Source organism: Nomascus leucogenys, chromosome 18 (assembly GCF_006542625.1).
Source record: "Nomascus leucogenys isolate Asia chromosome 18, Asia_NLE_v1, whole genome shotgun sequence".
Taxonomy (NCBI): domain Eukaryota; kingdom Metazoa; phylum Chordata; class Mammalia; order Primates; family Hylobatidae; genus Nomascus; species Nomascus leucogenys.
The window spans coordinates 79651403-79672564 of NC_044398.1; the positions used below are offsets into that span (position 1 = coordinate 79651403).

The 21162-nt window shown below is 45.0% G+C and overlaps 1 protein-coding gene across 1 annotated transcript in view; it reads left to right on the forward strand.

Annotated features, from left to right (window-relative positions):
* The first annotated feature begins 665 nt into the window (after positions 1–665).
* Positions 666–21162, forward strand: part of OCLN (occludin) — a 62077-nt gene continuing 41580 nt past the window's right edge. Inside the window, exons 1-3 of the mRNA XM_003266031.2 lie at positions 666–776; positions 11769–11885; positions 16750–17428. Coding sequence (XP_003266079.2) covers positions 11836–11885; positions 16750–17428 — 729 coding nt within the window. The 5' untranslated portion in view covers positions 666–776; positions 11769–11835. The remainder of the gene's footprint in view (positions 777–11768; positions 11886–16749; positions 17429–21162) is intronic.

Sequence of the window (21162 nt, forward strand, 5' to 3'; positions counted from 1 at the left end):
TTGTTGGAGCAATACATCTAGATGCCTTTTTCCAGCAACAGTTTAATCAAATTTTGGAAGCAGAAATGTGTCCTGTGAGGACGTGCCTTTCCTATCAAAGTACTGAGTGCCTGGACCCTCTTTCCGGAGGAAACAGTCCCCTCTGGACCTCGTTCGGCCTCTCTCCGTCAGACACCCCAAGCTTCCATCCGAAGCAGGCGGAGCACCGAACGTACCCCGAGATGGTCCGGGACCCCCATCCGTGCTGCCCCCTGGGAGCCCGCGCCTCTCCTCTGCGCCCCGCCTCTCGGGCCGGAACATCGCGCGGTTCCTTTAACAGCGCGCTGGCAGGGCGTGGGAAGCGGGGCTGCGTCCTCCCGCCCCCTCCCATCCGAGTTTCAGGTTAATGGGTCACCGAGGGAGGAGGCCGACACACCACACCTACACTCCCGCGTCCACCTCTCCCTCCCTGCTTCCTCTGGCGGAGGCGGCAGGAACCGAGAGCGAGGTCCAGAGCGCCAAGGAGCCAGTCCGGGACGCAGCAGGTGGGACTCGCGGCGCTGGCCCGCAGGCTTCCCGCACCCCCTCCTCCACGTTGGTGCGCATGCCCGGGGGCAGGGCCGGTTGTAGGGAGGAGGGAAAGGAGAGGGAGGAGGAGGAGGAGGAGGAGGAGACGTCCCCAGCCCAGTCCCCGGCTGCGCGCTGGCGGTCGGCGCGGCGTCAGGTGCGCCCGCCAGGTGAGCGCGCTCCCTGGCTCCGTTGGTCCCCGGAGGGTCGGGCCCAGTTGCGGCGACTGGGTGAGTGTTGGGCGCGGCGTCAGGGGTGCACGGGAGCCCGAGGGTCCCCGTGGGGGGACCGCGGCGCCTATGTTAGGGGAGGTGCCAAGGGGAGAACGCTCCGCGCTGGTTTCGGTGGCAGTTTCGTCCCCGAGCTGGGACTCGTGGGAACCGGAGAGGCGCGGGTCTGCGGAGAGAGCAGCACCGGCCAATTTGGGAGGCTGCTTCCCGGGGTGAGGGGCGGCTTGGAGCCTCCGATCAAGCTTTATTCCGTGGAAACGCTGAAAGCTAGCAGTGCCTCAGGGGCGCGGGCAACTTTTCACTTTTATGGGGCACGACATTCCTAAACAGCGACGATCCTGCATCAGCTCTGGGGCTGCAGTTTTGGGGGGCGGCCCTCATGGAGAGGGGTCCTGCACCCAGCTCCTTGGGGGTCCTAAGCCTGAGGCTGCAGCGAGGGGGCTGCTTGCCGGCCCGGGCGGCTTAGATCCCGGGGGGAGTTTCATCCCTTCCGCTCCCACCCCACCCCTTTGGATATCCCGGGGAGACGGGGTCTGGATTCAATCTGTGAAATATTCCGAGAGTCACGGTGTGGGCCACACTGGCTACTTCGAATCCACTTGTTGCGAGTTGTGTGAACCCGCGTCGATTTAAGCTGGGGGGCGGGGAGTTAATTTCGAGTGAGGCTGGACTTCGAGGGAAGCTGCTCGCGCTTCGGATTCTCACCCGTGACCAAAAGGGCTGCTGCCAGGGGGGCGGAACTGCCTCCGGGCTGTGCCTGCCCGGCGAACGCGGGCGCGCGCCGCCTGGGAGCGCCTCGGTGCGCACGGAAGCCGGGACCCGCGCCCAGCCGGGCCACGGAGTTTGGGGACCTCTGGGACTGGGCCGGCCCCGCGCGCCAGCCATGTTGTCTGCGTCGGAGGAAGCGTGCGGGGATCAGGGGTCGAGGGCCAAGATGGCCTCTGCGCCTAGGGGTTGGGAGCGGCGCCGAGCCCCTCACGCTCCTCGGGAAGCCACCGGGCCCGAGGGAAAAGCCGCGGCATCCTCAGGCCGGGACCCGGGGCTCGCTGGCCACACTGCCCGCTTGGGGAGTTACCCCGCGCGAGGAGGAGGCGGCGGCTTTCCAGGCCGGTCAGTGTGTGGCCCTTAGGCAACAGGTGTATTATTGGGATACCTGGAAAAGAGAAACGTTTCCCATGAAGGCACTTACGGTGTTTCTTGGTGTGATAGAAAACTAGGCATTCCCAAGTGTAACAATAGTAACAATAGTTTTTTTGCACTGCACGTATGAGGTGGTTTTTTTTGTTTATGTGCTTTTTGTTTGTTTGTTTTTTGTTTGTTTTTGAGACGGAGTCTGGCTCTATCCCCCAGGCTGGAGTGCAGTGGTGTGATCGGGGCTCACTGCAACCTCTGCCTCCCGGGTTCAAGCGATTCTCCTGCTCAGCCTCCCGAGTAGCTGGGATTACAGGCGCCCACTAGTATGCACGGCTAATTTTTGTTATTTTTAGTAGAGACGGGGTTTTGCCATGTTGGTTAGGCTGGTCTCGAACTCCTGACCTCAGGTGATCTGCCCGCCTTGGCCTCCCAAAGTGCTGGGATTACAGGCGTGAGCCACCACACCCAGCCTTTATGAATATTTTCTTAGAGGTTCTTTAAAATAGACATCTTAAGTGTGTGTGGGAGGCACAGATATTTCCTCAAAGCAACACATTTTTTTTTGTCGTTTTGCAATTTATTTAGTTATTAGGGGCCTCCTTTGTTAGGTGACGGAGCGGAGGATAGGGAGATCGGTAAGACATGATTCTCCACCTTTTGGCAGCTTCCAGGCCATTTCGGGAAGTAGTGGGCAGTGCCTCCTGCACGTTAGGCACTGTGCTAAAAGCATTCTGTATTTTCTCATTTAATTATCCCAACAACTTTAAAAGGCAGGCCTTAGTAGAACTCCATTTTAAAAGTGGGCAAATGCCTTGGGGGATACGTTGCAGGTGGGCTTGCTTGCAAACTACTTCAGCTAATCTGGGAAGGAATATCAGAAGCAGATTTGGGGGATTTTTCTGGACTTTTCTACCATTCACTAGTATCTGTAGCCTGATACAAGATTTCCCGCATTTTGCTTCATGTCAAGGTAAAATTATTGTTTTCTTCTAAAGGTAATGTTGGAATTACTACCTTTTCAAAATAATATATTGCTTTTAACCACGTAAATGAAATGATCTTTCACCTTCCCAGGAACCTCCCAGAAGGAAATTTTCTTCAGTTGCATTTTAAGGCTTGTTTGATTGGAATATTAACGGATCTTTTTCATCAAATTACTATTTATGGAAATAAGAGAGTAAACAGACCATGCAGATTTCTGTTAGGCTTTTTGTTTTAACCCCAGGCTTGCCGCTGTTCCGTAACCCAGTGATTCCAGTCTTGGCTGTGGTATGAATCACCTAGGGATCTTATTAAAACACAGATTCTGATTGGGAGGTCAGGAGTGGGGCCTGGGATTCTGCCTTTCTAACAGGCTCACAGGTGATTCTCAGACTGTTCTGTCCTCTTTTTCTCCCTTTCTCTTAGACTCTACACACTTAATTACATTTGACAAACTGAAGTTGGAAAAAATACGTTTATTGGGTGTTGTGTGAAGAACTTCAAGGCATTCACTGCTGGATTGAAATCCCAACTGTAATAATTGACTGTTGGTTTTATTAATTGAGTACCCATTGACAATCACTTTGTGCCAGGGCTAGTTCCAGCGACCAGGGATATAAATGATGGTCAAAATAGACATTTGATGCCTGGGATATGGGCATTCCCGATGCGGTGGAGATGATATCTAAAATAATAATTTTAGGTATGAGGGCGGAGGGGAGTTTGCTCTGAAAAAAACAAGTTTTGTGTGATGGAGTGAGGGACTGGGAGGGCATCTCCCAGAAGGTGACGTCTGAGCTGAGACCTGAACAGCAGGTGTCTGCTGTGTAAAAGATCTGGGGTTTCTAGACAGGAAATTGCAAGATCAATGTCCTTTTTGGATTGACACCTTTATTGTAGACAGCAATTCTCAAAATATGTGGTGTGTTTAAAAATCACCTGGAAGGTTTATTAAAAATACAATTTCTGACACAGAGTCTATTACAAAGTCTGCCTAACTTCAAATTTTTAGACAATTTACTAATGATGTGCCTGTAATCTAAATCATTTAATATAAGGCACAACTTAAACTTTTTTTTTTTTTTTCTTTTTTGAGACAGAGTCTCGCTGTCTCCCAGGCTGGAGTGCAGTGGCGCGATCTTGGCTCACTGCAAGCTCTGCCTCCTGGGTTCACGCCGTTCTCCTGCCTCAGCCTCCCGAGTAGCTGGGACTACAGGCGCCCGCCACCATGCTCAGCTAATTTTTTGTGTTTTTAATAGAGACGGGATTTCACTGTGTTAGCCAGGATGGTCTCGATCTGCTGACCTCGTGCTCCACCTGCCTCGGCCTCCCAAAGTGCCGGGATTACAGGCGTGAGCCACCGCACCTGGCCACAACTTAAACTTTTTAAAGGCAAATTGACAGTTACTGCATGTGCTCTAAAAGGAACAGGCTTCTCTTAAATATAATAAAGTTTATTTTTCAATTATTGACAGTTTTCTTTAAAGAATAATTTGAGGGCAAAGCATTTTCAGACTATTTTTTCTTTTTTTCATTTTTTATACCTTTTTTTTAAGATAGAGGCGGAGTCTCACTCTGTTGCCCAGCCTGATCTTGAAGTTCTGGGCTCAAACAATCCCTCTGCCTTGGCCTCCCAAAGTACTGGGATTGTGAGTGTGAGCCACCTCGCCCAGCCTCAGCCTGTTTTTTTCATCTTAGCTTAGTTTTCCATTAAGACAGCTTTTGGTCAGTAAACATTGTCAAGGGGAGAACACTTTTTATATTTTATCGTTAGCCCAAGATGCTGGTTTTCAGATTAACATATTTGACAAGGATCTATCTGCCGCTTCCCTTTTGCCCCGACTCTAATTTAGCTGTCTGACTTGTGTCCTTGTCACTCTCTTGACATAAGTTCATGTAGGTGATAAGTGGCCTCTTCATTCTCATTTTATTTTTTCCTTCACGCAACACATGTACAGATTGTTAATGTTGCTGTGCTGGGCATTGGTCCTCTTTCACCTTTGGCTGCTGGCCTTAAAGCACAGTCACAGATTCACTTTGAAAGAGACCTTAGAAGTCCTCCAGTTTGGTCCCCAAAAAAATATCAAATACCTTAAGCTTTGCATAAATTGCATGAGCTCAAATTGTTGTTATTTTTGGAGAGGGTGTGGGGTCAGAGTGAGGGAGAGGCTTCCTAACATTGAGATGAAATCAGCCTGTGGTTTTCGGATTTTTTTTTTTTTTTAACCATTTCTAGGATAACAAAGACAGCTCTTCAGATATTTCAGGGCTGCTAAAGTGATTCTTCTGATGTTCAGGTCTCCAGGCCAAACATTTCCTGTTTTTCCAGTCGTTTGTCTTAAGACATGGTTTTTCTAGATTTTTTTTTTTTTTTTTGAGCTGGACTCTCACTTTGTCGCCAGGCTGGAGTGCAATGGCACAATCTTGGCTCACTGCAACCTCTACCTCCTGGGTTCAAGCAATTCTCCTGCCTCAGCCTCCCAAGTAGCTGAGATTACAAGCACACACCACCACGCCAAACTAATTTTTGTATTTTTAGTAGAGATGAGGTTTCACCATGTTGGCCAAGATGGTCTCGATCTCCTAACCTTGTGATCCACCTGCCTCGGCCTCCCAAAGTGCTGGGATTACAGGCGTGAGCCACCGTGCCTGGCCAGCTTTTCTAGATCTTTAATGATCTTAGTCACCCTCCTGGAGAGGCACATAGTTTAGAATGTGATGTACAAATCAGGTTTTGTTTGTTCTTTTTGATAGCATATTATTCCTAGATATGAGCACTATTTCTGTGAATGAAGTTTAGGATAGCTTGTTAGCTTTTGTTGAAATTCTTACCAAAGAAATGCACCTTTAAAAATGAACGATTATTAAGTTAATTCTCCTCTATACTGTACTATGGAATTGACTTTTTAAAAATTCAGTTTATGGCTGGGTGTGGTGGCTCATGCCTGTAATCCCAGCACTTTGGGAGGCCGAGGTGGGTGGATCACCTGAGGTCAGGGGTTTGAGACCAGCTTGGTTAACATGGTGAAACGCCATTTCTACTAAAAATACAAAAATTAGCCTGGCCTGGTGGCATGTGCCGGTAATCTCAGCTACTCAGGAGGCTGAGGTGGGAGAATCGCTTGAACCTGGGAGGTGGAGGTTGCTTTGAGCCGAGATCACACCATTGCATTCCAGGCTGGACGACAGAGCAAGACTCCGTCTCAAAAAAAAAAAAAAAAAAAAAAGAAAACCAGTTTACATTTTAAAAATGACTCATTTATGCCACCAATATAGTCACCCTTTAGCATCTGTGAGAGGTTGCTTCCAGGACCCCCATGATACTAAAATCTGAGGATGCTAAAGTCCCTGTTATTAACTAGCTTTGTATTTGCATATGGCCTAAATGCTCTTGTATACTTTTTTTTTTTAATTGTTTTTTTGAGACAGAATCTCACTCCATCGTCTAGGCTGGAGTGCAGTGATGCAATTTTGGCCCACTGCAAACTCTGCCTCCTGGGCTCAAGCGATTCTCCTGCCTCAGCCTCCCGAGTAGCTGCGATTACAGGAGCCCGCCACAATCCCAGCTAGTTTTTGTATTTTTAGTGGAGACAGGGTTTCACCATGTTGGCCAGGCTGGTCTCGAACTCCTGACCTCAAGTGATCTGCCCGTCTTGGGCTCCCAAAGAGCTGGAATTACAGGTGTGAGCCACCGCACCCAGACCTCTTGTAGACTTTAAATAATCTCTAGTTATAATACTGAATACAATGTAAATGCTATATAGAATTGTGATATTGTAGTTTTAAAAATCTGTATTTTTTGCTTTATTGTTTTTTTTTTTTTAGACAGGGTATTAGTGTTACTCAGGCTGGAGTATAGTGGCATGATCATGGCTGTCACTCCAGCCTCAACTTCCTCTGTTCAAGAGATCCTCCCATCTCAGTCTCGTGAGTAGCTGGAACTTACAGGCATGTGCCACCATGCCTGGCTAATTTTAAGAAAATTTTTTTGTAGAGAATGGGGTCTTGCTATGTTGCTGTGGTCAGTCTTGAATTCCTGGGTTCAAGTGATCTTCCTGCCTCAGCTTCCCAGAGTGTTGGGATTACAGGTGTGAACCACTGTACCTGCCCTGTTATTTTTAATTTTTTTCCCCTGAATATTTTCTGTCTGAGGTTGGTTGAATCGGGATTTAAAACCCATGGATGTGGAGGGTCAGCTGTATTTGAAAATGGATACAATATACCTAAGTGCCTAAGCACTGAAATTTCTCACTTTCAGGATAACCACCTTATGATGAATGCAGTTGCCCATTTTCTTGAAGACTTTTTCTTGTGGTTTTTTTTCTTTTTTGAGCCGAAGTCTCGCTCCGTCGCCAGGCTGGAGTGCAGTGGCGTGATCTCAGCTCACTGCAACCTCCTCCTCCTGGATTCAAGCGATTCTCCTGCCTCAGCCTCCTGAGTAGCTGGGGCTATAGGCGCGCGCCACCAAGCCCAGCTAACTTTTGTATTTTTTTAGTAGAGACGGGGTTTCACGATGTTGGCCAGGATGGTCTTGATTTCTTGACCTCGTGATCCACCCGCCTTGGCCTCCCAAAGTGCTGGGATTACAGGCGTGAGCCACTGCGCCCAGCTCTTTAAGACTTTTTCTTATCCCAGTGTAGAGGTCAGGATTATTCCCACATTTGAGTGCACTTAGAGGAGATAAGGAATTTGTCTCAGATTGTGAGCCAGTAAATGGGGGCTGTTAAAACCACTAGGTTGTTTTAAACTCATCATTCTGACTTTACAGAGATCTTGCTTAGTGTTGATGGCCTAGCCAATGGGTTAGTTATCCTTTCCAGTGTGTTTGGTCAGCTGCAAATCTGGATAAGCCTGTCTCCTCCGCTTTGTCTGTGGTTGCCACTGGAGACCTCCCACCAGGTGGACATAAATGGTTAATTCTTTTGTGCTGATTGGGTGCCATAATTCGGCCCCTTGGGAATCTGCCCACCCACACAAAGATGTGCTCAAGATTTTCAGGATTCTTTGTCTCTGCATTCCCTTCATCCACCAGTCTGGTAACCTTCCCAGAACAGGAAGTGAAGTTGGTGTGGCATGATTTGTCCTTAACGAGCTTTCTTTTTCTTTTTGTTTTTTTTCTTGAGACGGAGTTTTGCTCTTTTTGCCCAGGCTGGAGTGCAGTGGCGCAATATTGGCTCACTGTGACCTCTGCCTCCCAGGTTCAAGCAGTTCTCCTGCCTCAGCCTCCCAAGTAGCTGGGTTTACAGGCATGCACCACCATGCCCGGCTAATTTTTTGTATTTTTAGTAGAGATGGGGTTTCACCATGTTGGTCAGCTGGTCTTGAACTCCAGACCTCATGTAATCCACCTGCCTCGGCCTCCCAAAGTGCTGAGATTACAGGCATGAGCCACATGAACCAAATCTGGTTCACAATTTAAAATCCGTGCTTTTGGGGAGACGTGACAACTCTGAATCCAGGAAATGTCAGCTTGAAAAGGGATCTTGTTTGAGTTTTTGACAACTTAAGACTGAGTCTGGACTAATTTACAGTTTTCAAAAACTACCACTGAACCTAGAATTTGGGGATATTTGACATTCAGCTTCAGAAGTAGGATCCCACATTTAATAGTGCTTAACTTCAGATTTTCTTTTTTACGTTTTTTTCAGATGGAGTCTCGCTCTGTCGCCAACGCTGGAGTGCAGTGGCACAATCTTGGCTCACTGCAACCTCCACCTCAGGCTCAAGTGATTCTCATGCCTCAGTTTCTCAAGTAGCTGGGATTACAGGCATGCGCCGCCATGCCCAGCTAATTTTTGTATTTTTAGTAGAGATGGGGTTTTGCCATGATGGCCAGGCTGGTCTCGAATTCCTGACCTCAAGCGATCCACCTGCCTCCGCCTCCTAAGTGCTGGGATTACAGGTGTGAGCCACCTCACCTGGCCTAAATTCAGTTTTCCTTAATGTTCTTTTTCTGAACATCAGTTAGGAAGACAATCTGGACTTTTGCCTTTTTATAGTACCATAACATTTTGGCCTAAATTGCTCATTTGTATGTGTGTTTCTCCATTATTAGAATATAGAGAAATTGGCTAGGTGTGTTGGCTCATGCCTGTAATCCCAGTACTTTGGGAGGCCAAGGCAGGTGGATAGCTTGAGCTCAGGGGTTTGAGACCAGCCTGGGCAACATGGTGAAACCTTATCTCTACTAAAAATACAAAATTAGCCAGGCATGGTGGCATGTGCCTGTAGTCCAGCTACTTGCGAGGCTGAAGCAGGAGGATTGCTTGAGCTTGGGAGGAAGGTTGCAGTGACCTGAGATGGTGGCACTGCATTTTATCCTGGGCAACAGAATGAGACCTTGTCTCAAAAAAAAAAAAAAAAGAGTATAGAGAAATTGACTTGAATGCTGGTTACAGGGCTGTGTACACTTACTATTTGTGCACTTTTCTCTATGGTATACTTTAATAAAGTGGTTTTTAAAAATGTAGAAAAGTCATCTTCCTTCATGTCTTTGGAAAATTATGCTAATTGTGTTGGCGTTATTAACATTCTATATATTTCCATCTTTGAGGATTCATCTAATACATAGTTGGGCAGGGTTTAATTCTGAGAGATTTGAAATACGCTGTCCTGAAGGGTATAGAAGAGAGTTGCTGGGCCAGGCGTGGTGGCTCATGCCTGTAATCCCAGCACTTTGGGAGGCTGAGGAGGGCAGATTGCCTGAGCTCAGGAGTTCGACATCAGCCTGTGCAACACGGTGAAACCCCATCTTTACTAAAAATACAAACAACTAGCCAGGCATGGCAACGTGCACCTGTAGTCCCGGCTGAGGCAGGAGAATCGCTTGAAGCCGGGAGGTGGAGGTTGCAGTGAGCTGAGATTGTGCCATTGCATTCCATCCTGGTGACAGAGCGAGACTTGGCTCAAAAAAAAATGAGTTGCCATTAATTTTAAAAAAAGTTTTCAGAGTTTGAATTGATGTACTGTTGTTAATATGTATGTATGATTGTACAGACCTTGTTAGAAAAGGAAAAAAAATCAGATACTTTAATATACTCATTATAGATGTTACTCAAGTGTCATTCAGGGATCATACCTTTTAAAGTTACTCTGATACTTTTTTTTTTACCTTCAACTTGAAAGCACAAGAGGTTTTGCAGGCAGAGATATCCATGGTCCAATCTGGTTCCTGTAAACATTGAACAAATGATCTGGATGTCTCCTGTGTGCCAGGCATTGTTGTAATCAGTGAACAAAACATGCAAAAATTCCTGCTGTCATGGAATTTACCTTCTAGTAGATCTCGAAGTTCCCTACTCTACTAATCACTGGTATAACCTGGAAAGAATTTATTGTTGGTTCAGCGTAGCTAAGGAGTGGCATGAAGTTCTGTAGCTGATGTGGGAAGTACCTTGCCAGTGTCTCCAGCCCCGGGTTTTCTAGAATAATCCTCAAGCTTTGTAAGTTTGGGGGTTGTGTGTCTACCACATCTTGCTGAGACGTGTCTTTTTCCTGGAGAGCTCTCAGTGCCCATGGATCCACCTACGGACGTAGGCAGACGATCTCCATCTTCACTTCCTCATGGATGCTAACACCAGATGTGCACTCCCCACAAAAGCTGGTGTTTCCCAAATGGAACTCATTGTTTCAAACTAGCATAGTGAAAAGCACATGAAATCATCTGGGTTCAAGTTACATCTGAGTGACTCACTGGCATCCATACAACCTTGAGCATATTACTTCACTTCTCTTTCTGACCCTCTTTGCATCTGTAAAGTGACTAATCAACCATGGAGGGTTGTTTTGAGGATGAAAGGAGGATTTTATGTAAAGCACCCAGCATGTTGGTAGGTGTCTGATGAATGTTAGTTTCCTTCCTATCTTCTGTCTCCTAAGCTACTCCTTCATTGTCACCTCACACCTAGGTTTGCTGCTGCTGACTCTAGGTGCTCCTTTTTACTGTTGACTTTGTCTTTCAAATCTGGTTCAAATCAAACTTAGACCTCCCTTGCCGAGAATGGTGAACTGGCTCCTGTTTCCTACCTGAAGGAAGTAAGACACTCCCACTAGACTTTCAAAGCCCTCCCTTTTCTTACTCATCCTCCATCCACTATATTCTTACTGTAACCTTATTTTAAAAGACGACACCATTCCACCAGGCTCCCATCTCACTGTTCCATAAGCTAGCCACCTGTGTATCAGCACCACACCAGCCTGAAAGAGCCAGGACCCCAGCACTGGCTCTCATATGTCACTCCCACAGGCTCTCCTGGTCTAGTGTAGGCACTTAATAAATGCTTGTTGAGTGAAATTGCTTCTCAGATGTTTAGGAACTTGTGCTGAAGAATTTTAGGACAAAATTTCAGAAAATGACCAATTAATACTATGCATATTGTTTTTTCTCCCCTTGTATAAAAATTGTGCTCAGTTTTGAAGACTTGGAAAAGGAGATAAGGGAATCTACAATTCCACCATTTATAGATACATTTTATTATCATTTTTAATGATAAAGGCATTTAACCCATTAGATTGTTAGTTTGCATTGAGGAGCTAGTATGTGCTAGTGTGGCTCTATGTGCACTTTCATATGCATTCTCATTTAATATGAACTTTCAAAAGTAATAGGAAATTATATATATTTCAAATTTTTGTACAAAAAATACAGGAATTAGCCAGGCATGGTGGTGCACGTCTGTAGTCCTAGCTACTTGGGAGGCTGAGGTAGGAGGAGTACTTGAGCCTGGGAGATCAAGGCTGCAGTGAGCTGTGATTGGACCACTGCACTCCAGCCTGGGTGACAGGGTGAGACCCTGTCTCGGGGTGGGGGTTGGGGTGAAGAAAATAAACAAACTGTGAGCTTAGTAGTAATGCCATAACCCTATTTTTGTTGCTTAGATTGGTTTATCTTGGAAGCTAAAGGGCATTGCTCATCCTGAAGATCAGCTGACCATTGACATCAGCCATGTCATCCAGGCCTCTTGAAAGTCCACCTCCTTACAGGCCTGATGAATTGTAAGTAAATAATTCTTTAGTTATTCTCTTTTAAAAAGTCTGTCACATGTAAACAATATGGTTGAAACTTTAATTTTTAAGTGTTTGCTTTTAAAAATAAAACGATACGTGTACTTGTAAATTTAAATTGTATCAAAGGGTCTGCACTGAAAACTGAATTTCTCTCTTAACTTTCAGAGTGACAGTTTGTCTCTGCTAGGACAACTGCTGTCACCTATTGCTAATGTTTGTTTCAAGAGATTGCCAAGGTTTATATTTGTATGTTCCTTTTTGTTTTGTACAAATGATAATGAAGCTTCCATTTAAATGCCTTGTTTAGATGGCCATTGGCAACATATTGTCAGTTTTTAAAAATAACAGCTTTAGGCTGGGTGCGGTGGCTCACGCCTGTAATCCCAGCACCTTGGGAGGCCGAGGCCAGCGGATCACAAGGTCAAGAGATCGAGACCATCCTGGCCAACATGGTGAAATCCCGTCTCTACTAAAAATACAAAAATTAGCTGGCTGTGGTGGTGCGTACCTCTAATCCCAGCTACTTGGGAGGCTGAGGCAGGAGATTCACTTGAACCCAGGAGGCGGAGGTTGCAGTGAGCCGAGATCATGCCACTGCACTCCAGCCTAGAGACAGAGCGAGACTCCGTCTGGAAAAAAAAAAAAAAAAAAAAAAAGGCCACGCCTGGTGGCTCATGCCTGTAATCCCAGCACTTTGGGAGGCCTAGGCAGGTGGATCACCTGAGGTCGGGAGTTCAAGACCATCCTGACCAATGTGGAGAAACCCCCATCTCTACTAAAAATACAAAAATAGCTGGGCATGGTGGTGCATGCCTATAATCGCAGCTCTTTGGGAGGCTGAGGCAGGAGAATCACTTGAACCCAGGAAGCAGAGGTTGAGGTGAGCCGAGATTGTGCCATCGCCCTCCAGCCTGGGCGACAAGAGTGAAATTCCATCTCAAAAAATAAAGAAATAAATAAAAATAACAGCTTTATTGATATATAATTAACATACTTTACAATTTACCCATTTAGAATGGATAGTTTAATGGTTTTTAGTATATTCACAGAGTTGTATAACCATCACCACAATTAATTTTAGAACATTTCATTACTCTCCAAAGAAACCTACCCATTGGCAGTCACCTCCCAGTTCCATCAGCCCTAAGCAACTATCGGTCTACTTTCTGTCGCTATAGATTTGTCTATTTTGCATATTTTGTATAAATGGAGGAATCATGTAATGTGTGGTCTTTTGTAACTGGCTTCTTTCAGTTAGCATAATACTTTCCATACTGTCAGTTTTAAGAGTGATTCCTGCCATTGTCTAAAACAAGCAATGTTGAGGGGTTTTGGGCTCCTTGGTCATGTGAAGACTTAACAGTGAATTTTTGAATTCCAAATTTGCTATCAAACATTGATAGGGATTTCCTCCTCTAAGTAGTTTGCAGCTTTAACCCTGATAAGTGTAGTGAAGTGTAATATAGGCAAAAACAAACAGTTTCTCCTGCTGTTCTGTCACAACACATCTGTGACCTCTGATCACCAGAATTTGTGGGGATATTTCCCCACCAGCAACCAAGTAATCAGTTCTACAGTGGACCATAGCTGTGTGTCATCTAATTATCAGTTCAGTTCTGACACTGTTAGGAGATAGCATCAGGTCACAGGTTCAGGGCTCATTCCCACAAGACTGCCCCCACTTCACATAGCAGCCACAAGCTCAGATTGTGGCCTCTGTTTCTGACCCACCTGCAGTAAATCAGGATTCCCACAGTTCTCTCCTTGGGTTCAATTAATTTGCAAAAGTGGCTCGCAGAACTCAGGGAAACACTACTTACCATTACCGGTTTATTATAAAGGGTATTAAAAAAGCCAGGTGTGGTGGTGCACGCCTGTAATCCCAGCTACTTGGGAGGCTGAAGCAGGAGGATTGCTTGAGCCCAGGAGTTCGAGGCCAGTCTGGGCAACATAGGGAGACCTTGTCTTTTAAGAATGAATGAATTAATTAATGAACAAAACAGATGATATTACAATGAATGCCAACAAACACCAGATGAAGAGGTGGACAGGGCGAGGTATGTGGGAAGCGGCCTTCCCTGGTTGTGCTACCCTCCAGGAACTTGCACATGTTCAGCTGTCCAGAAGTTCTGTGAATTCAGTCCTTTTGGGTTTTTATGGAAGCTTTATGACATAGGCATGATTGACTAAATCATTGGCCATTGGTGAGCAGTTTAAGCTTCAGCCCCCCTTTCCTGTCCAGAGGGCGCTGGGGCTGAAAAGTTCTAACCCTCTAATCTTAGCTCCCATCCTGAAGCTTCCTAGGGCTGCCAGGAACCTATCATCTTATTAGCATATAAGGGATACTTAATCACTTTGGGAAGTCCAAAGATTTTAGGAGTTGTATGCCAGAAAATGGAGATGAAGACCAAATACATATTTCACAATATCATGTGGAGGTTGTGTTCCAGTTCTTTAACCTCCTTACTAGTGCCTAAAACATGGTGGGGACACAAGTTGTTTATGACAATACAGTTTTTAAAACATACTAGAGAATATAGTAGTTGAGTAGTGCACCACTAATCTGACGGTTATTTTGTGTTGCTTTTGTAAATAATGGTGAACTGCAACATACATAAAGAAAAGGACACACAACGTATGTAGGAGATCATGAGGAAAGACCAAGCAAACATACATACTCATCACGCAGTTCAAGAAACAGAACACTTCAAAATCCTTCCCTGTGTCTCTCCTTTTCTCTGGAGACCACTGTCCTGACGTATGATCATTACCTGCTTTTATAATTTTATCACCTTGTATATCCTAAACATTTCAGTTTAGTTTTACCTGTTTTATTTATGTATTTTTGAGACAGAGTCTCACTCTGTTGCCCAGGCTGGAGTGCAGTGGCCCAATCTTGGCTCACTGCAACCTCCGCTTCCTGGATTCAAGCAATTCTCTTGCCTCAGCCTCCCAAGTAGCTGGGATTACAGGTAACCACCACAATGCACAACCAATTTTTATACTTTTAGTAGAGACGGGGTTTCGCCATGTTGGCCAGGCTGGTCTCAAATTCCTGACCTCAGGTGACCCGCCCACCTCCTAAAGTGCTGGGATTATAGGTGTGAGCCACCACGCCTGGCCAGTTTTACCTGTTTTAAAACTTTATATAAATACAATAATGCTATATGTATTTTTTCATTTTTTTCAGCATTACCTGTTACTGCATGTATTCATAGTTCATCAGTTTTGGCTTCATAGCACTGTAGAAATATAACATGAGCCATATATGTAATTTTATACTTTCATTAAAAATAAAAGGATACATTTTTTTTTTTTTTTAAGACAGAGTTTTGCTCTTTTTGCCCAGGCTGGAGTGCAATGGCACGGTCTCGGCTCACTGCAACCTCCACCTCCTGGGTTCAAGTGATTCTCCTGCCTCAGCCTCCCAAGTAGCTGGGATTACAGGCGTCCGCCACCACGCCCAGCTAATTTTGTATTTTTTGTAGAGATGGGGTTTCACCAGGTTAGCCAGGCTGGTCTCAAACTCCTGACCTCAGGTGATCCACCCGCCTCGGCCTCCCAGAGTGCTGGGATTACAGGCGTGAGCCACCATGCCTGGCCAAAAGAAGAAATTAATTTTAATATATTTCACTTAATCTTGTATATCTAAAACATTATTTCATCATGTGATTGATGTAAAAAATGAATGATTCAGGAGATGCTTTACATTCTTTCTTCATATTATATCTTTGAAATCTACTGTGCATTTTTAAATTTTTTTGCACTGTCACCCAGGCTGGAGTGCAGTGGGTGTGATCGCAGCTCACTGCAACCTCTGCCTCCTGGGTTCAAGTGATTGTTGATTTTCGTGCCTCAGCCTCCCAAGTAAGTGGGATTACAGGCATGTGTCACCATGCCTGGCTAATTTTTGTATTTTTAGTAGAGATAGGGTTTTACCATGTTTGCCAGGCTGGTCTCAAACTCCTGGCCTCAAGTGATCCGCCCACCTCAGACTCTCCACTGTGCATTTTAACAGCGTATCTCAGTTTGGACTAGCCACCTAGCCACATTTCTTTTCTTTTTTTTTTGAGACGGAGTCTTGCTCTGTCACTCAGGGTAGAGTGCAATGGCACGATCTTGGCTCACTGCAACCTCCACCTCCTGGGTTCAAGCAATTCTCGTGCCTCAGCCTCCTGAGTAGCTGGGACTACAGGCATGTGCCACCATGTCTGGCTAGTTTTTGTATTTTTAGTAGAGATGGGGTTTCACCATGTTGGCCAGGCTGGTCTCGAATCCCTGACCTCAAGTGATCCACCTGCCTCAGCCTCCCAAAGTGCTGGGATTACAGACATGAGCCACTGTGCCCAGCCAGACTAGATACATTTCAAGTGTATGATAGACCCAAGGGGCTAGTGGCTGCCACATTGGACAGTATAGCTATGGAGTATTCCATTGTTTGGATATATTACAGTTACCCATTCCACTGTAGCTAATTGGTACAGTCACTTTGGAAAACAGTTTGATACTGTCTAGTGAAGTTGAAGATATAAAAATATGTGATCCAGAAATTCTCCTGGGTATATACCCTAGAAAAATAAGTACTTTTCTGTACCAGAATACACATTCAAGGATGTTTATAGTTGAACTGTTAACAATACCCCCAAACAGAGATAACCCAAATGTCTAAGCAGAATGGGTTGTGGCTGGAGGCCAATAATCTTATGTTTTGACAAGTCCTCCAGGTGATTCCTGTGCACAGATAAGCTTTAGTTTCATTTACCCAATGGTTTAAATTATTCCAAATAAGTTGTGTTCTTTCTGCTTACTACCAAAAAGTGCTAACTTGAAATTATTTTCATGTTCATTTCAGCAAACCGAATCATTATGCACCAAGCAATGACATATATGGTGGAGAGATGCATGTTCGACCAATGCTTTCTCAGCCAGCATACTCTTTTTACCCCGAAGATGAAATTCTTCACTTCTACAAATGGACCTCTCCTCCAGGAGTGATTCGGATTCTGTCTATGCTCATTATTGTGATGTGCATTGCCATTTTTGCCTGTGTGGCCTCCACGCTTGCCTGGGACAGAGGCTATGGAACTTCCCTTTTAGGAGGTAGTATAGGCTACCCTTATGGAGGAAGTGGTTTTGGTAGCTATGGAAGTGGCTATGGCTATGGCTATGGCTATGGTTATGGCTACGGAGGCTATACAGACCCAAGAGCAGCAAAGGGCTTCATGTTGGCCATGGCTGCCTTTTGTTTCATTGCCGCGTTGGTGATCTTTGTTACCAGTGTTATAAGATCTGAAATGTCCAGAACAAGAAGATACTACTTAAGTGTGATAATAGTGAGTGCTATCCTGGGCATCATGGTGTTTATTGCCACAATTGTCTATATAATGGGAGTCAACCCAACTGCTCAGTCTTCTGGATCTCTATATGGTTCACAAATATATGCCCTCTGCAACCAATTTTATACACCTGCAGCTACTGGACTCTACGTGGATCAGTATTTGTATCACTACTGTGTTGTGGATCCCCAGGAGGTATGAGTGGTGTTTTGGGTTTTTTCTCCATCTCCTTAGCAGAGGCTTTCAACTTGGGATATGTAATAGAATCACTCTGGAAACTCAAAAAATATTGATGGCAAGGCTCCACTTCTAATTAAATCTGGGGGAGGGGCTGAGTGTCATTAAGATATAATCAACATACCATGTAATTTGGTTACTTAAATAACAGTTCAGTGGTTTTTAATATATTCACAGAATTGTGCCACCATCACCACAATCAATTTTAGAACATTTTCACTATCCTAAAAAGAAACTTGTACCCATTAGCGGCCACTCCTTGTTTCCCTAACCGTTCTTAGCCCTAGGCAACCACTAGTCTGTAAATTTGTCTATTCTCTAGGTATTTCGTATAAATGGAATCACACAATGTGGTCTTTGTGATGGGCTTCTTTTACGTAGCATAATGTTTTTAAGGTTTACCCATGTCATAGCTTGTGCCATTCCCTCATTACTTTTTATTGCTAATATTCCAGCGTGTGGATAAACCACATTTTATTTATCAGTTGATAGACATTTGGGCTGTGTCTACATTGGCTATTAAGAATCATGCTAGGCTGGGCACGGTGGCTCACGCTTGTAATCCCAGCACTTTGGGAGGCCAAGGCGGGCAGATCATGAGGTCAGGAGATCGAGACCATCCTTGCTAATAAGGTGAAACCCCGTCTCTACTAAAAATACAAAAAATTAGCCAGGCATGGTGGCAGGCACCCGTAGTCCCAGCTACTCGGGAGGCTCAGGCAGGAGAATGGCATGAACCCGGGAGGCGGAGCTTGCAGTGAGCCGAGATTGCGCCACTGCACTCCAGCCTGGGTGACAGAGCAAGACTCCATCTCAAAAAAAAAATCACGCTATAGACATTCTTGTATACATTTTTGTGTGAACCTGTGTTTTAATGATTTCTTGAGTTGGGTTGTACCTAGGCGTGGAATTGCTGGGTCATATGGTGACTCTTTAATCTTTTGAGGAGCTACCAGAGTTTTTCCAAAGAGTTTGCATCATTTTACATTCACACCAGAAATGTATGAAAGTTCAGATTTCTCCACATCCTCACCAACACTTGTTATTGTCTGTTTGATTTTAGGCATGCTGATGGGTGAGAAGTGAAGTGGTAGTTTATTGTGATTTTGATTCGTATTTTCTTTATAGCTAATATTATTAGCTATAAAGTCATGTATTTAACTGGCCATTTCTCTCTTATCTTTGGAGAAATGGCTATTTAGACTTGTCCATTTTTTTAAAATTTCTTTTTGAGATGGGAGTCTTGCTCTGTCGCCCAGGCTGGAGTGCAGTGTCGTGATCTTTGCTCACTGCAAGCTCCGCCTCCCGGGTTCACACCATTCTCCTGCCTCAGCCTCCTGAGTAGCTGGGACTACAGGCGCTCACCACCACGTCCAGCTAATTTTTTTTTTTTTTGTATTTTTAGTAGAGATGGGGTTTCACCATGTTAGCCAGGATGGTCTTGATCTTCTGACCTTGTGGTCTGCCTGCCTCGGCCTCCAAAGTGCTGGGATTACAGGCGTGAGCCACTGAGCCCAGCCTAGACTTGCCCTTTTTTTTTTTTTGAGACGGAGTCTCGCTCTGTCGCCCAGGCTGGAGTGCAGTGGCGCGATCTCAGCTCACTGCAAGCTCTGCCTCCCAGGTTCCGGCCATTCTGCCTCAGCCTCTCCGAGTAGCTGGGACTACAGGTGCCCGCCACCACGCCCGGCTAATTTTTGTTTGTATTTTTAGTAGAGACGGGGTTTCACCGTGGTCTCGATCTGCTGACCTCGTGATCCGCCCGCCTCGGCTTCCCAAAGTGCTGGGATTACAAGCGTGAGCCACCGCGCCCGGCTAGACTTGCCCATTTTTTAATTGGGCTGTTTTTGTTGTTGTTTTGTTTTTGAGACAGAGTCTCACTCTTGTCACCCAGGCTGGGGTGCAGTGGTGCAGTCACAGCTCACTGCAGCCTTGACCTCCTGGGCTCAAGTGACCGTCCTACCTCAGTCTCCTGAGTAGCTAGGGGGCATGCCACCACACCCGGATAATTTTTTTTTTAAATTTTTTGTAGAGACAGGGTCTCATTTTGTTGCCCAGTCTGGGCTGGAACTCCTGGACTCAAGCGATCCTGCCTTGGCCTTCCAAACCGCTGGGATTACAGGCATCTTTTCACTTTCTTGATGGTGTCCTTTGCATAAATGCTTTTAGTTTTGGGCCGGGCATGGTAGCTGACACCTGTAATCCCAGCACTTTGGAAGGCCAAGGTGGGTGGATCACCTGAGGTCAGGAGTTTGAGACCAGCCTGGCCAACATGGTGAAAACCCTGTCTCTACTAAAAATAGAAAAATTAGCTGGACATGGTGGTGCGCACCTGTAATCCTAGCTACTCAGGAGGCTGAGGCAGGAGAATCACTTGAACCCAGGAGGTGGAGGTTGCAGTGAGCTGAAATTGTGCCACTGCACTCCAGCCTAAACAACAAGAGCAAAACTCTGTCTCAAAAAAAAAAGAAAAAAAAAGTTTTTAGTTTTGATGATGTCCAGTTTATTTAATTTTTATTCTGTTGCTTGTATTTTTGGTGTCATAGCTAATGCTTTGTCTAATTCAGGGTCACAAAGATTTACTCCTGTGTTTTCTATTTTTTAACTTTTCTATAGTTTCATAATTCTAGCTCTTACAATTAGGTCTGTGATTCATGTTGTGTTAATTTTGGGCGTGATGGAAGCCAGGGTTCTGAAAGCTTTCACATGTTTATATGCAGTTGTCTTAGTGTTACTTGTTAAAAGGACTATTGCTCCGCTAAGTTTTCTTCATGCCTTTGTCAAAAATGAATTGATCATAAATGTGGACATTTATTTCTGGGCTCTCAATTCAGTTACATTAATCATATGTCTTTATGCCAGTACTGTACTGTCTTGATTACTGTAGCTTTGTAGTAAGTTTTGAAATTGTGGAGTGGGAGTTCTCCAACTTTGTTCTTCAAGACTGTTTGGCTAGATTCTGGATTCCTTGCATTTCCATGTGGATTTTAAGATCAGCATGTCAATTTTGGAAAAAAATGCCAGCTAGGATTTCGAAGGGTTATGTTGAATCTGTAGGTCAATTTTGGATGTATTGTCATCTTTACAATTACAAGTCTTCTGATTCATGAACGTAAGATTCTTTCGATTTATGTAGGTTTTGTTAAACTTCTTTTAATAGTGTTTTATAGTTTTCAGAGTGTAAGTTAGTATGTTTAAAAGCTAAGCAAGTGATCCAAATGTGCAGGTTGGGGTTGAGAAACCTACCTTAGTAACCATGAGTCATCCTGATTATATTAATATCTGAAACGTTTCTGAGTTACTGATCTTTTTTTCCCTTGTTTTTCCTTTTTTCTTACGCTAACTCAGGAATTCCCATTCCTGAATGAGTCACACCTTTGGAGTTAGACCTCTAGTATCTGTCTACCATTATTTAGAAGACTGAAGGTTTTCCCTGCAGATGTAGGTTTTCACAATGCTCGTTGTTGCCATTTAGACATGTCCATGGTAGATAGGGACTGAGGGTTGGTACTCCTATCCTACCACACCCCTATCCCTCTTAGTTCTCTTACTACTTACTCTTTGAAAAATGATGTCACTGTCAAGACAGCTGGAAGGAGAGCCTCTTGTTCCCATTAGCAGACATCCAGGGCAGAGGCCTGGTACTTCCCTCAACTTCAAGTGCCTCCCAGACCAATATACCATTTAATACCCTA